General features: G+C 33.2%; 1 protein-coding gene across 1 annotated transcript; it reads right to left on the bottom strand.

The window, feature by feature from the left end:
- Positions 1–8,372: 8,372 nt before the first annotated feature.
- Positions 8,373–15,057, bottom strand: LAMC1_21 (Laminin subunit gamma-1). Its single transcript, XM_051208670.1, has 2 exons — positions 13,719–15,057; positions 8,373–9,013 (listed from the first exon to the last, which is right to left on the bottom strand). Exon 1 carries the CDS (start codon positions 14,348–14,350, stop codon positions 13,931–13,933), a length of 420 nt encoding a protein of 139 aa, XP_051071689.1. The 5' UTR covers positions 14,351–15,057; the 3' UTR covers positions 8,373–9,013; positions 13,719–13,930.

The following is a 15,057-nucleotide window of genomic DNA, read 5'->3' on the forward strand; positions in this document are numbered from 1 at the left end:
TTAGGACTGTTAAAGATGCTGTATAACGCGGTTATGGTATACTTTTGGTTGCACCTAAGGTTTAGTCCGTGCTGATCACGTTTTAAAGAACCTGGTTGATATCTAATTCTCCTTAAAACTAATATCAAATTACCTTGTTAGGTGTATTTATAATTGTTAATGAAAGCTTTAGATCTGGTTAAGCATTCGGCTTTTAGCTATTAAGTTGCAGCTTCGAAACTACTTCACTTAGTTTGGTTTGGGTTACTGGGTAATATAATTATACATTAAATTTAGGATATGACTTAGAACTGGGTATATAAATCAGAATCTATGTGATGAGCTAAAAAAACATGAAAAGAAAATAATCGCTTACTTACTCCTGTTAACCCCCGTCGAGGAGCATAAGCCGCCCACCAGCATCCTCCATCCCAATGTGTCCTGGACAATTCTTTTCATTTAATTTCAGTTGAAGATTCTGACTTTGATATTGGTTGATAGTTGTTTTGAGTTCCGTATGTTCTTCAACTATAGGAATGCTGTCCTTGCTTTGCTAATCTTTGCCTTTACGTCTGCATCGGATCCTTTTTGTTCATCGATGATGAGGTTGGTGAAAGCTTACACTTCTTCCAGAGTTTCACCATCAAGTGTGATTGGGTTGGTGTTCTCCGTATTGTATTTGGTGATCTTGCTTTTTCCCTTGTGCATGTTGAGGCCTACTGATGCAGAGACTGCTGCTACACTGGTTGTCTTCATCTGCATTTGTTGGTGTGTACGGGATAAAAATGCCAGGTCATCTGCGAAGCTCAAATCGTTTAGTTGATTCCGAGCTGTCCATTGTGTTCCGTGATTTCCCTCAGATATCGAGGTCATAATGCAGTCAACCACCAGAAGAAAGAGGAAGTGGGAGAGTAGACAGCCTTGTCTGACTCCGGTCCTCATTTAGAATGCGTCTGTCAGCGGTCCTCCATGCACCACTATGCAGTGTAGTCCGTCGTATGAATTCTGGTTGATATTGACAACCTTCTCAGCTACCTACAACGTTGTGTAGAAGAAAATTCCATAAGGTCCTCTTATCCATACTGTCAAACATTCGTTCATAATCAAGAAAAATGATGTATGGTGACGAGTTCCATTCAACTGATTGTCCAACAATGATCTTTAGTGTTGGGTTTTGGTCTGTATGCGTCCGATCATTACGGAATCCATTCTGTTGATCTCGAGGTTGGGCGTGTAGAGTTTTTCGTTCGGTTCAACAATACTCTCTTGAAGATGGTCGCTCAACTCCGTGGATTGGTTGGGGTTAAATATTAACACCATTGGATGCCGGCTCAGTGACCCAGTAGGTTAAGCGTTCGCGCTCGAGACTGAAGGCTCTGAATTCGAATCCTGCGAGCGGGATCGTGGATGTGCCCTGATGAGAAGTCCCACAATGAGACGAAGCGGCCGTCCAGTGCTTCCAGGTTTTCAAGGTAGTCTGACATCAATCGGTTCATGATCTCGATCAAAAACTTGACAATCTCCACAACCCCTAAACAGAAATTTTTTGATTAGTTCTCATACTCACTGAGATCTGCTTTCTTTGATATCTTGATGATGTATCCATCCTTCCAATTTGTCAGTGGCACTTGTTTCTCCCCCCCAAATCTTCCTGAATAGAGCTTGGAGCATCTTTGCAGTTACTACTGTGATTGACTTAAGTGCTTCGACTGGTATACTGTCAGGTCCTGCTGCTTTCCCGCTCTTGATTTGTCTGACGGCCATCCTGATTTCTTCGATCGTTGGTGGAGTGACATCTATAGAAAGATCTGTAGGTGCTGCTTCGATATCCAGTGGATTCAGTGGAGTTGACCTATCTAACAGTTACTCAAAGGTTTCTACCCATCTGTCCCTCTGTTCTTGAACCTTGGTGACTATCTTGCCTTCTTTGTCCTCGGCTAGTCTCTCTGGTTTTACTATATTTCTCCGCCAGTCTCTTCGTCGCGTCATATAGTTGTTTCATATTTACTTCACTTGCACATTTTCTGCTGTCGCTGTCAGGTCATCCACGTATATTTTCTTGTCGACGCAAATGCTTCATTTGCTTGTTTACTTCTGTGTATTCAGCTTGTGCCTTGACTTTCTCTGTTCTTGTTCGGCTGTTGTTAATTGCTGTCTTCTTGTTCTTCCTTTCTTTAATATTGTCCAAGATTTCCATAGAGATACATTCCTTATGATGATGCTTCTTGCGGCCCAGAGCCTTCTGACACGTTGAAGTTAGTGCTTCTTTGATCCGTTCCCGATTTTCCTCCATCGTAGTTTCTTCTTCTTTGAGTAGATATTGTAAGGCTCCGAACCTGTTGTTGAGAGTTATCTTGAATTCGTTGAGTTTGTTAGTATCTCGAAGTAAGGCTGTATTAAACATGTGTAGTATTGTTTCTCCAGTTGCTTAGTGGTTCTTTAGCTTCTGTTTCATCTTGGGCACAACCAGATGGTGATTTGAATATATATCAGCTCCTCTCCTGGTTCTCACATCTTCCATTATCCTTCTGAAATTCTAAGTGATACAATTATGATCTATCTGGTTCTCCGTGATGTGATCCGGTGAGACCCATTTAGGTTTTTGTATGCGTTTGTGTGGGAATATAATGCCACCTATAACCATTTCGTTGAATGCTCATAAATTCGCAAATCTCTCACCTTTCTCGTTTTTTTTCTTGTAAACCACGTCGTCACATGATATCTTCATACCCAATGTTGTCCATTCTGACTTTAGTGTTTAGGTCTCTCTTCAAGACTGTCAGGATCTTTCCTGAACACTTCGCTATGATCGATTACAGCTTCATGAAACTGAACTTTATCGTCTTCGTTGCAATCATCGATGAACGCACAACACTGGATAACATTCACTGTGATCCTGTGCATCTTTTTTTGAACGATACTTTGATGATTATGGATCCATGAGATTCCCATCGTATAAGTGCCTTTCATGCTTCTTTGAACATCATCAGAGCAAATCCCTAAGTTTGAGGGGCGATTTCCTCATTCTGACCAGATTATGGCGACATTTCTGCTGAATCTAACTTGTTCTGTCTAGCATGGGTCCAATGGGTTCCACTTAATTTAAGCACCATCAACTTGTATCTCCTTAGTTCAGCAGCAATTTTTTCGGTCCTTCTGGTCTCCTATATTGTCCGAACACTTCATGTACCTAAATTAATAGTTATTGTGGTTGTTAGAAGGGATATCAGCCTCGTAACTTCCGAATAATCTCGGCTTTCACCACAAGGCGTCATAATTCTTCTGAAAGTTGATTCTTGAACCCCTAGGGCAGATTTCAAATAGTTTAATTTGTTTATTGTGGTTAGCGTTTGTTTTTTTTAATAAACGGAATACACCCATTATGACATTAAATAAGAAAGAAAGATTAGTTCAGCGAAGAGTTCTCATTTTGGCGAATTCATTTTCAAAGCTGTACAATCGAAAATATATATACTTATTTTTACAGGGTGATAATAATACTGATAATAAACTTCTGTTATACATGGCGACAGTGAGGTTAATACCTTTGTTTATTTAACCTCACTGTCACCATATATAACAGAAGTTTATTATCAGTATTATTATCACCCTGTAAAAATAAGTATATATATTTGCGAGCGTTTTTTTAGCAAGGTTTTTTTTCTACGGGATGGGGAAAGCAATTTCATGCCCGCTCCTCCTCCTTTACCCGGTCTTTGGACCGTCTGTAACCCCAGAAAAGCTACAGACAGAGTTGATCAAGTTTAACCAAGGTTAAATAATTAGTCTTCAGTCTCATAAAACTGTATTTACATTAATAAATTAAGTTTAACCTTTTTATAGTTTGTAATCAGTTGTTCATCAAAGTAAGTTCAATAGTGTCTTAGTTCTTATATCCCGTTAAAATCTGATCGTTATTGTAAACTAGAACCTGATCTTGTGTCTGACTGTACTCTAAGAAAATATCGGTTACTACTTAATAAACACATTGATAATATACAACTAAATGATTCGTTGTTCAGTCTTTAAATATACCCATGAGATTATAGACAATGTAAGTTTACTTTATCAACGTATTAAATCTATTTATATAACATTTTTCCATTTTTAATTCCAATCATATTCACCATAAAAATAGATAATTCGTTCAAAACTACAATAAATTATCGATTACTGTTAGTTAATTGACTAATAAAAAACCTTAATAAATATGAAATTAATATTATGAATCTAATGGTTAAAATTTAGTGTCTCCATATTATTATAATATGAAAATACCCAATTGATTTGATTTAATTGACTGCTAATTTGATTGTTTCCATAATAACCAAATCACATGGATAATGTTGATGATGACAAATAGATACATCGATCAAATGCTCTTTTCAAATTATTGAGTGGAATTAATTTTCTGAGAGAGAGGGAGAGAGAGAATATATATAAATACATGTTTGTATTGCATGCAACTATATTTTCAGTCATTTATTTTCATTTAATGCAAGTCAAAGTGAAATATTTAATAAGATGGTTACGTAGTTGATTTGTATGATTATACTACTTAAGTTAAATTATTTCATTAAATTAATTTATTGACAATAATAAGTCATTGGGTTGATTACTAACAGGTTTTATTAAAATTGAATCTTGATAACAAAAAATATCTCTTTACTTCTGACTATTATCTCTTTACTAGTGGATGAAATGTTTAATTGGTAAGAGTTGATAGGAGTACATACCCTGTAAGCATATGGAAATTCATTAGGATAATCTATTTGTAAATAAAAGAAAATTCATGTTTTTACGATGCTACCAAGATAAATAAAGTAGATTTTAATAGTTAATTATTTAATCATAATAGCAATGAGCAATTTCCGTTTACACATGTTAATTTTACGATATAACCGTTGGTTTAAACAAATCAATATATTTGTGCCAATTAGAAAGATACTAATCGAATGTATTGATCTATATGTATTGGTTGAGATGAATCTTCCCATTGACCTTAAAGACTGCAATTGATCAGTCAATCCACCCAATTGACGAATTCCATTGCTAGCCACTAATTATCTTTGTCTAGAAATATTGTTTCGATGAATTATTTTGTTTTCCATCAGACAACTGACTAATGTACTTAATTCGATAAGTTAATATTATTTTTTCAGTCTAAATGGTTTAATGTTGATATTCCTGGCTGCAGCAGTGAGTGAAGCTGACTTATAATCTTTGGAAATGTATTAATATCTCTAATTTTTAAGATATATTATCACAACCAAAAATCATATTTTGGATTCATCTGTAGAATTCACAATGAAAACTGCTATACACACCAAGAAATTTAGGTGTCACATTTTCTACACTTTGAACACTCCACTGCAAATTGAAATAATATTCAGTATAGTGGATTTATGGAGATTGTCATATTCTCACCGTTAAAATCGAAAAATGGTATGAGCTAAACTATCATTGAAAACCTGAAGAGAGGCAAAGTAATCATAATAAACAAGGTAATCATTTGTAATTAATCTGAATCAAACGGTAGACGGATTACATAATTATCTGGTATGAGAATCGGCAAAACCTTTTTGATAACAGATCAAATTATGTAAGAACACTAAAAGTGTTAGAAATCTAGACATAGAATGGAATAAATATTCTATTTTGACTAGGATTTATTAACGGTCGAGATAGGAAGATGGGTTTAACATATTTCATCTGGATGCAAATGTTTTATTCGGGGCTGTATATAATGATAACTTAGGTAGTAGGCAAAAGATAAATATTTAAACCATGCGTCATCTTTGGTAAAAAGCTAGAAGAAATTTTTCCAAGTTTACTTGATATCCAATGTTGATCAGTTAGACATGGAGAGAGATAGGGAATTCGGCTAGTTGTACTCCCTATGTAACCGGTCCTACAGAAGCAGTTGAGCTGATAAACACGTGGATATACAGGCAGTAATTAGCAAAAGAATGTAAATGATAATAAGCAGCCTGATTGTAATGATCGTTTTCAACGATTCCCTTTTTAACTTTACTGTTAACCCATCACAAACAACATTGTTTTTGAACTGTACTTTTATGAAATTTTTTTTTTTAGAAAAGTCACCATAGTCGGCCTTAGTTTTAACTGATACATGTGCTTATTAATAAAGTTAGTTTGATATCCCATCCTACTAAGTAGGTTAAATATCTCAATTAATTTTTCTCTATGATATTGTTAGAGTGAATCACTTGAGAACTATAAGGTAGGGTTTTTCTAAAGTTTTTTTGTATTTAATTTGTATAGATAAGTAGAAATGAATATATTTTCCGTCTGAAAATTATCTGTTCATACCTCGTTTTAACAATCCATCTAATCTTGTTACCAACTAGACATTTAAAATTCATGAAATAAATTTGCTATACAGTAAAACAATCATATAGTTAATTTATAACATAAATGAAAAAAAAGAACTAACCAAATTTCTCACTTATAGACAATGTCATTGTTGTATTTTGAATGAGACAAATCATTTTAACAAACATAATCGATAAAATTCTTTCGTTGCTACGGCTTTAGCATCTTGGCATTATTTATTATTCTGTCAATGATTATGGTGTAATTAATTAAGATTTACATTTTTAATCTTTTTTGCAAAAAAAAAGATTAGTCGCGTTACTTTCTTTGGACAATGGGATGGTTTAAGCGTAGAAGTTTTGATTTTATATTAAACGAAAACAGCTATGGAAGTTACAGACAATGATATTGAATACTTGAGTGAATAGTATTGTGGAGATTATTTTATTTTGAAAAAATAGTATTCATTATGAGTTAATATTGGTCAGTGAAAGATTGAAAAATTAATGCAAACGCACAAGATAACGGTTTCATAATAGTTTTCAACTCTTCAACAATGTATGTATCCACAATCTCAATATGAACATTCTAGTTATGCAACAATTATTGTTATCAATCAATTAGTATCAAACGGTTCACATTTTTAAATTAAGTCATTTCACAATACAGAGTACCAGTCACCTATTATCATTGGCGGACAATCACTTAATTATCATCATAATTAAAAAACGAACTCCGAAAATAACGAACAGTTACCGTCGTTACAACAATGTAAAGTAACATGATAACAAGACATCTTCTAAAAGTACACATGTGAAGATTATGGTTAGTTTTATTCTGAATATATCTTGGGTTATTTAATCTGTAAATAACTGGCAATCAATAAATACTACAATACACATAATAAACTTTTTGTGTTTAACACTGGGTTCGAATCCCACGAGGCGGGGTCGTAGATGCGCACTTTCGAGGAGTCTCATACTAGGACGAAACGGCCGTTCAGTGCTTCCAGGTTTTACATGGTGGTCTAGCTTCAATTGACTCATGATCTCAACTGTTTAAATTACTACAATCTCCACAAAACACCTTCTGATACTTAAATATGTGCAATTAACTGTTTACATTCAATAATGTAATATTTTTGTTTCACTAAAATACCATATAGATTTTACGATGAATATTGAATATACTCATAAAATAGATAATGATCGATTGATTGATTATTCATTTACCCAAGTGAATTAAATATACATATCACCTTATTTATATATTTTGATGAATATGATAAGTTTTATTGATTTGACTTGATTGATTAAAAAGGTAATACATAAAGGTGTACGATATATGTGTATCCAATGTAATTACATAACCTTTATTGATTTTTTTCTTAAAATGATTTTATACTAATTACAAATTATTTACTTGAAATTAAACTTGGCTGAAATTATTTTTGTTTAAAATAGTATATTATTGACTGACTGTTTAATTTATATGAGTGATATGACAATTGATGTTTGTCTACATTTCTATTTGATTGGAAACATGAGAAAGATTGTATTTGCTTATCGGTTTTTTTTAGAAATAAAAAATAAGATAAAATGCGTAGTTTCATAGAACGTGATCATCTAGTGAGTGAATAATTCTGTTTTGATTTATCATTCATCATAATAGTTTTATAAAAGGGAAATAGTCACTGAATAATTAGCCATTAAAGTGATTGCTTATTTGAGTAAGTTCAATAAATTTTTTATGATGAATACCTGTTTCACATAATTAGTAGATTAGTTCATTTAAAAAATTCCACCTGTAGCTTTTCTAGAGTTATTGCCGGTCCCAAGATTGGGTAAAGGAGGAGGATTGGGCATAGGGTAGGTAATCCCATCCTGTAGAAAAAAATTTTTGCTAAAAAACGCTCACCAGATTAAATAAATTAAATCATTAAAACTCTGCTGTGGGACTTGAAGGAAGAATTAGAACGCCTTAGGATGAAAGTCGAGATTCTTCGGAAGTTACGAGGCTGATGCCCCTTCTAACAACCAGAGCAACAATTAACATAAGTACATGGAACGTCCTGACAATGTGGGGGACCGGAATGACCAGTAAAATAAGTCATTTAAAATACACCCGAAGTATTATTATAATAAAATGTATTGAAGGTGGATTTTATGATGAACTCAAAATGAATTGCAAAGACTAAACGCATGGTTCAATATGGCTCTGAACCCAATATTTATGAATCTTGTAGTGACTAGGATATTTTTGAAATAGTGCGATCCAATATAATCGTCTACAGATTAATGGCTAGTTAATATGTAATCTAAAGTTAACTTTAATTAGTGACACTCAAATGTTTCTTGTTTACCTTTGTACTGGTTGACTTCATAGATCACAGCTTCCTATTTCATTCATAAGAAACCCGTCTTGAAACTTGTCAGTGAAAACGTAGTCATTAATTACTGGAGTGGATTCCACAAGATTTCTGGTAATTTTCACTCCAAATCAGTTATCAAGAAGAGTATGTACTACTGGATACTTAGTTAGCTGCCTAATAATATGATAACTGAAGGTCATGGGTTCGAGTGGTTGCCTGGGTTGGTGATTGTATGCTACTGAGATGTCTCAGACTATGAAGAAGCAGATGTCCAGTGATTTCTAGTTGCCAGTAGTTCTCCAATCGAACCATCCGTAACATGGTTAGCTAGATAGATAAGAAGGAAAAAAAGATAACATGTTTTTAGATTTTATTTAATTATGAGTTATTGAGATGGTGTTTCTATGTTTTATTGTATCTAAAAAACTGTAGGAATTTCGATTGAAAGTATCAAAATGACAGAAAACTAAGGTTTTACAGCCTAAATATTGTCACCTCAAATCAGTATTAATGAAAAGAACATATTCAACAAATTTCCTAATTTTCAATGTTTTGCATTTCATTATTGTATACTCATGGATGCTCCATTTCATCAGACCAAAGAAATTACATTTATTTAGCTGTGTCAACTCATTATCATCCATTAACTTCTGGTCAAATTTTTAGATCCGCATAAGTATTCATGAACTATACATATATGACTCGTGTGATTTATTCAGTCTTCATTCCCACTCTGTTAGTCATGTTGGTACAATTTGTCATTTATAGATTGTTCCTAATTACTCTAGTGAACAAATGTATTTATGTTCATTCTAAATGTCAAGTTTAATATGTTCCATAGTCCATTCAAAACTAATCACACAGTGATTGACAAACTCTACTGCATAGTTGTGAAAATACTTCTGAAATGATATCAATGGATATATCCAACGAAAGGATGATTTAGAACTCAATTAAAGGTAATGATCAGTGAGTCTAACAGTTAAATGTTTGAATTTAGTGATCGAAACACTATATATCCAGATTTTTTCTACCTATCAACACCAACTTCACCAAAATTATTCAGATTGGAGAGGAGAAAAATCATTACTTTGACAGTCATTATTATTTTTCATTTTCCTGGTTATTATATTTCATTTTATACTATATGATTTGGTCAATTATATTTCTTAAAATTAGCTTAAGGGTCGTTTTTAATAATATTTATTCGAATCCCCGGTTATTACATATAGCCCATGTTATGTTCTAGAATGAAGAGTGTTGAAAATACATGCCATTTCTAAACTGATATCTCTAGTTTAATCGACATGATATAATTAAGTATTTTAATATGTTTAAGTAAACTTTCAAACTTATTTACTTCGGTGAAATCATATTTTATTCCATGTAAAAATTTGTAAATTTGATTCGGTTTACACTTTACAGAGAGTATCGAATTCCATCAAAGTTGAAGACGGACTTTACTGAAAAGTGTTATGTCAAAAGAAAACTTAACTTATTGCCTTCCATCAAATCTCTCCAACTATCTAACATCAAGCTAATGCTAAACAATGAAAAAATATGCTATTCATTTTTAAAGAAGGAACGAATTGAGCGAAGAAATTTCTTTTCAATTAGTTTTTCATCATGGCTCTACACTAATATATATACGTTTTACAATAATAATATAATACTCATCGAGTGGATACGTTACGTAATAATTACATAATGACATTTAAATTAACATTCAGTAATTGGAAGAGAGAGGATTATTAATATTCAAAGTAATCAAGAAGTTGCTATGTTGCGTAATATAAGAAACAAAGAAGGAATAGAATTTTACCGGATGGTCAATAGGATAGTAGTTACGTAAGAATCAAGAGATGAATGTTGAGAAGTTATAAGGCTCAGAAGCGATAGAAACAAAATTACAAAATTTTTCTTTTTTTTAAATTAAAATAAAAATGGAAGAAGCATGAAAAATAGTTCTTCTGACGGAAATGTTATACTGAAGGCCAGGGTAGAGAAAGTGGTTGTACGAATTTCTTTTGGATGCAAAGGTCAGGTTTGTGAACATGGATTGCGATGGCTTCCGCAATGTGCAAAAGGCGCACTCGTAAACCGTGTGGTAGATTTGATGGAATATTGTAGATAACCTTAAAAGCTTTATTCACTTCAACTTGATGACCTGTGTCAACCAAGTGAGAGAGAATAGAACTTTTAATCACTTTCACCTGTCCTTTGCTTAGCCATGTTGGATGATGTTCTGTAATGCGGTGACGGACCTGTCGACTTGTACGCCCTATGTAACTGGCTCCACAGGAGCAGTTGAAACGATAGATACACATAGATTTGGCGAATTCTGGCAGTCTGTCTTTAATGGATGTTCTTATTTTCGGGTAGTTGTAGAAGATGACATTTAATTTGGCAGCATTAAATGCTTTTTGTACCGCTCTTCTTAGTTTCTGAGTCATGACTTCTTCAATGGTGTCATTTATGAATTGTAGTTTTATGAATAATACCTTCTTGGGGACAGTGGGTATTTTTGTCCTTGTTTTCTTCTCCGTCATATGTTTTTCGATGAATTTCATTGGGTACCCATTCAGACTGAGTAGGTTCCGAATATTGTTCAATTCATCTTCAATAGTGTCTTCAGAACAGATCATTCTAGCACGATGTGTCAAGATCTTTATTAAGTTCCTTTTGTATCTGATTGGAACTGCACTGTGGAAATGAGTGTATTGACCAGCTGCTGACTTTCTGTGTACTCTTCTTTTTATAGTTCCATCTGTTCTTCTAGTTAGTTGGACATCTAGAAAAGATATGCTATTATTTTGTTCATCTTCTGATGTGAAGTTAATTGATGGGTGAACGTTATTAAATATATTAAGTAAATTGTGCTTACCCATTTACCAACTTATTATCGCTATATAGATGATACCTTCATAGTATTAGAAAAAGAAAATGATAAAGATCTTGACACATCGTGCTAGAATGATCTGTTCTGAAGACACTATTGAAGATGAATTGAACAATATTCGGAACCTACTCAGTCTGAATGGGTACCCAATGAAATTCATCGAAAAACATATGACGGAGAAGAAAACAAGGACAAAAATACCCACTGTCCCCAAGAAGGTATTATTCATAAAACTTCAATTCATAAATGACACCATTGAAGAAGTCATGACTCAGAAACTAAGAAGAGCGGTACAAAAAGCATTTAATGCTGCCAAATTAAATGTCATCTTCTACAACCACCCGAAAATAAGAACATCCATTAAAGACAGACTGCCAGAATTCGCCAAATCTATGTGTATCTATCGTTTCAACTGCTCCTGTGGAGCCAGTTACATAGGGCGTACAAGTCGACAGGTCCGTCACCGCATTACAGAACATCATCCAACATGGCTAAGCAAAGGACAGGTGAAAGTGATTAAAAGTTCTATTCTCTCTCACTTGGTTGACACAGGTCATCAAGTCGAAGTGAATAAAGCTTTTAAGGTTATCTACAATATTCCATCAAATCTACCACACGGTTTACGAGTGCGCCTTTGCACATTGCGGAAGCCATCGCAATCCATGTTCACAAACCTGACCTTTGCATCCAAAAGAAATTCGTACAACCACTTTCTCTACCCTGGCCTTCAGTATAACATTTCCGTCAGAAGAACTATTTTTCATGCTTCTTCCATTTTTATTTTAATTTAAAAAAAGAAAAATTTTGTAATTTTGTTTCTATCGCTTCTGAGCCTTATAACTTCTCAACATTCATCTCTTGATTCTTACGTAACTACTATCCTATTGACCATCCGGTAAAATTCTATTCCTTCTTTGTTTCTTATATTACGCAACATAGCAACTTCTTGATTACTTTGAATATTAATAATCCTCTCTCTTCCAATTACTGAATGTTAATTTAAATGTCATTATGTAATTATTACGTAACGTATCCACTCGATGAGTATTATATTATTATTGTAAAACGTATATATATTAGTGTAGAGCCATGATGAAAAACTAATTGAAAAGAAATTTCTTCGCTCAATTCGTTCCTTCTTTATTTACCAAATGGCAAAATGGGAATTTTCACTATATTCATTTTTAATCAGCTTCTAGAATATCTCAGTAAATTGCAGGCTTTTTTCAGCACCTAGAACCTGAATCTTTTTCTCTTCAGCTATTGTATTAAAAGACGAGACTATCTGTATTCACTCAACTCTTATTATTATTATTATTATTATTATTATTATTATTAAATCACAAGTTGGATTTTATGTGTATAAATCTTATTCAGACAGAATTCATTACTTACCATTAATGTGGACAGCCTTTTCAAAATAAATAACTTTTAATGTCAGAAAGGGGTTTTGTGGATATTATGCTGATTTTAATAGTTGAAATCATAAGTCAATTGAATCTAGAACACCATGGAAAACTTGAAAGCACTGGACGGGTGTTTCATCCTAACTTTTATTAACCGAGAATTTTTAAGATGAAATTCACCTATCATTTTTTCTTTTTGTAGTAAATAGTTTCTATCAAATTAATTTGTAACCGTTAATTAGTGATTGTTTCAATTTTTCGAATTAATTAATTAAACCAGTAAGAATAATTTGATGAATTAAAACAAATATTTTTCAAAAAATATTATTCATACTTATGACACAATATTGTTTTACTGATTTCAATGACATGTGATAAGGACAAATCACAAGTGAACTTAAAATATAATGAGGTTAGTATTGGTTATTCACTTTATCAACTAGAATATACATATATATATGCTGATTTATCACAACTCGATTAATATTGACTTAATGTTTAACATGTATACTATTCTTGTTGTATGAGTTTTAGTAACTATGGATTTATTTTGAACTGACTATACCATAATTGTATTTCTTCATGATTATTTTTTATATGGATTATTCTTTTATATTGCGACAAGCTGATGATTGAGTTCGAAAAAATTAGCTACTGATTGTTTATTAGATTAAAAAGTTTCTTTAAATATTTTTCGTTCTGAGTAAAGGTAATAATATTTACTTACGCTTGTTACCTCCAATAACGCATAGGCCGTCGACCAGCATTCTCCAGCCAACTCTGTACTGGGCCTTCCTTTCTAGTTCTATCTGATCGTTCTTCATTCTTCTCATGTCTGTCTCCATTTCTCGGCGTAATGTGTTCTTTGGTCTTCCTCCTTCCCTTTAGTATAAAGGATTCCAAGTGACGGATTTTTTTGTGACGCAGTTCGGTGATTTTCTAAATGTGTATCTTATCCACTTCCAGCACTTCTTCCTGACTTCGTCCTCCGCTCCAATCTGGCTTGTTCTCTCCCACAGTAGGTTGTTGCTGATAGTGTCTGGCCAACGGATCCGAAGTATTGAAAATTCTCACCTTGGTGTTGGTTGACAGCTGTTTTGAGTTCCAGATATTCTTCAACTGTAGATATGCTTTTCTTGGTTTACTAACCCATGCCTTCACATCTGCATCAGATTCACCGTGTTCATCAATGATTCTGACCAGATGTGTAGAGGTTTTTATATCTTCCACAGCTTCTTCGTCAAGTGTGATTCGACTGGTGCATGTTGTGTTGCATGGGAGAATCTTGCTTGTCCCTTCGTTTATGATGAAACCTACTGCTGCTGAGGCTGGTGCTACACTGGTCGTGTTCTCCTGCATTTATTGTTGCGTGTTTGATAGAAGAGCCAGATCATCCGCAAAGTCTAGATCGTCTAGCTGCGTTGTAGCTGTTCACTTAGATAACAATAGATTGATATTAGTTAAGTTTCTATGGTTGGTCTTGTACATTTTATCATTTTGATTTGTTGCCTTATCAAATATAAAACATACGAAAAAACTGACAGAATTAAAAATAAGATTTATCTCATTAAATTTTATCAGTCAAAATCAAGAAAGCGTTCTAGATATTCCAATTCGTATTAACAGAAATTTGATGTTCAAGATGGTTTAGAAACTTCAGCGCTTTTGTATTAGGTTTCCTACTGTACCGAATCATTGGTTAAACACTTTTAAGCTTACAGCTATATGTTACTATCTATCAAAAATACTAATAAACTTTATTCACCTATGAAAATGGATTTATTTTATTGATTGACTTAGTATTTAAGTTAATTCACAGGGCTTCTACTTAGTCGTGTGTGTATCACTTTAGTATTGTCTGGGATGAAATAGGCTCCTTTCAATGTTAGCTGTTTGTTAAGACTGTTTTTCAATTATGTTTATTAAAATTTAACCGATCTGTGTGTTTCATGAATGATGGTTAGTAATTTTAATAAATAATGAGATATCATTTAATGACTATATTAGGATATTCTTTTCATTTTCTAACAAAGAATATTAAAGACTAATTAGATACAATTAGAAAC

The sequence above is a fragment of the Schistosoma haematobium genome, chromosome ZW (assembly GCF_000699445.3).
Source record: "Schistosoma haematobium chromosome ZW, whole genome shotgun sequence".
NCBI classification, from domain to species: Eukaryota; Metazoa; Platyhelminthes; class Trematoda; order Strigeidida; family Schistosomatidae; genus Schistosoma; species Schistosoma haematobium.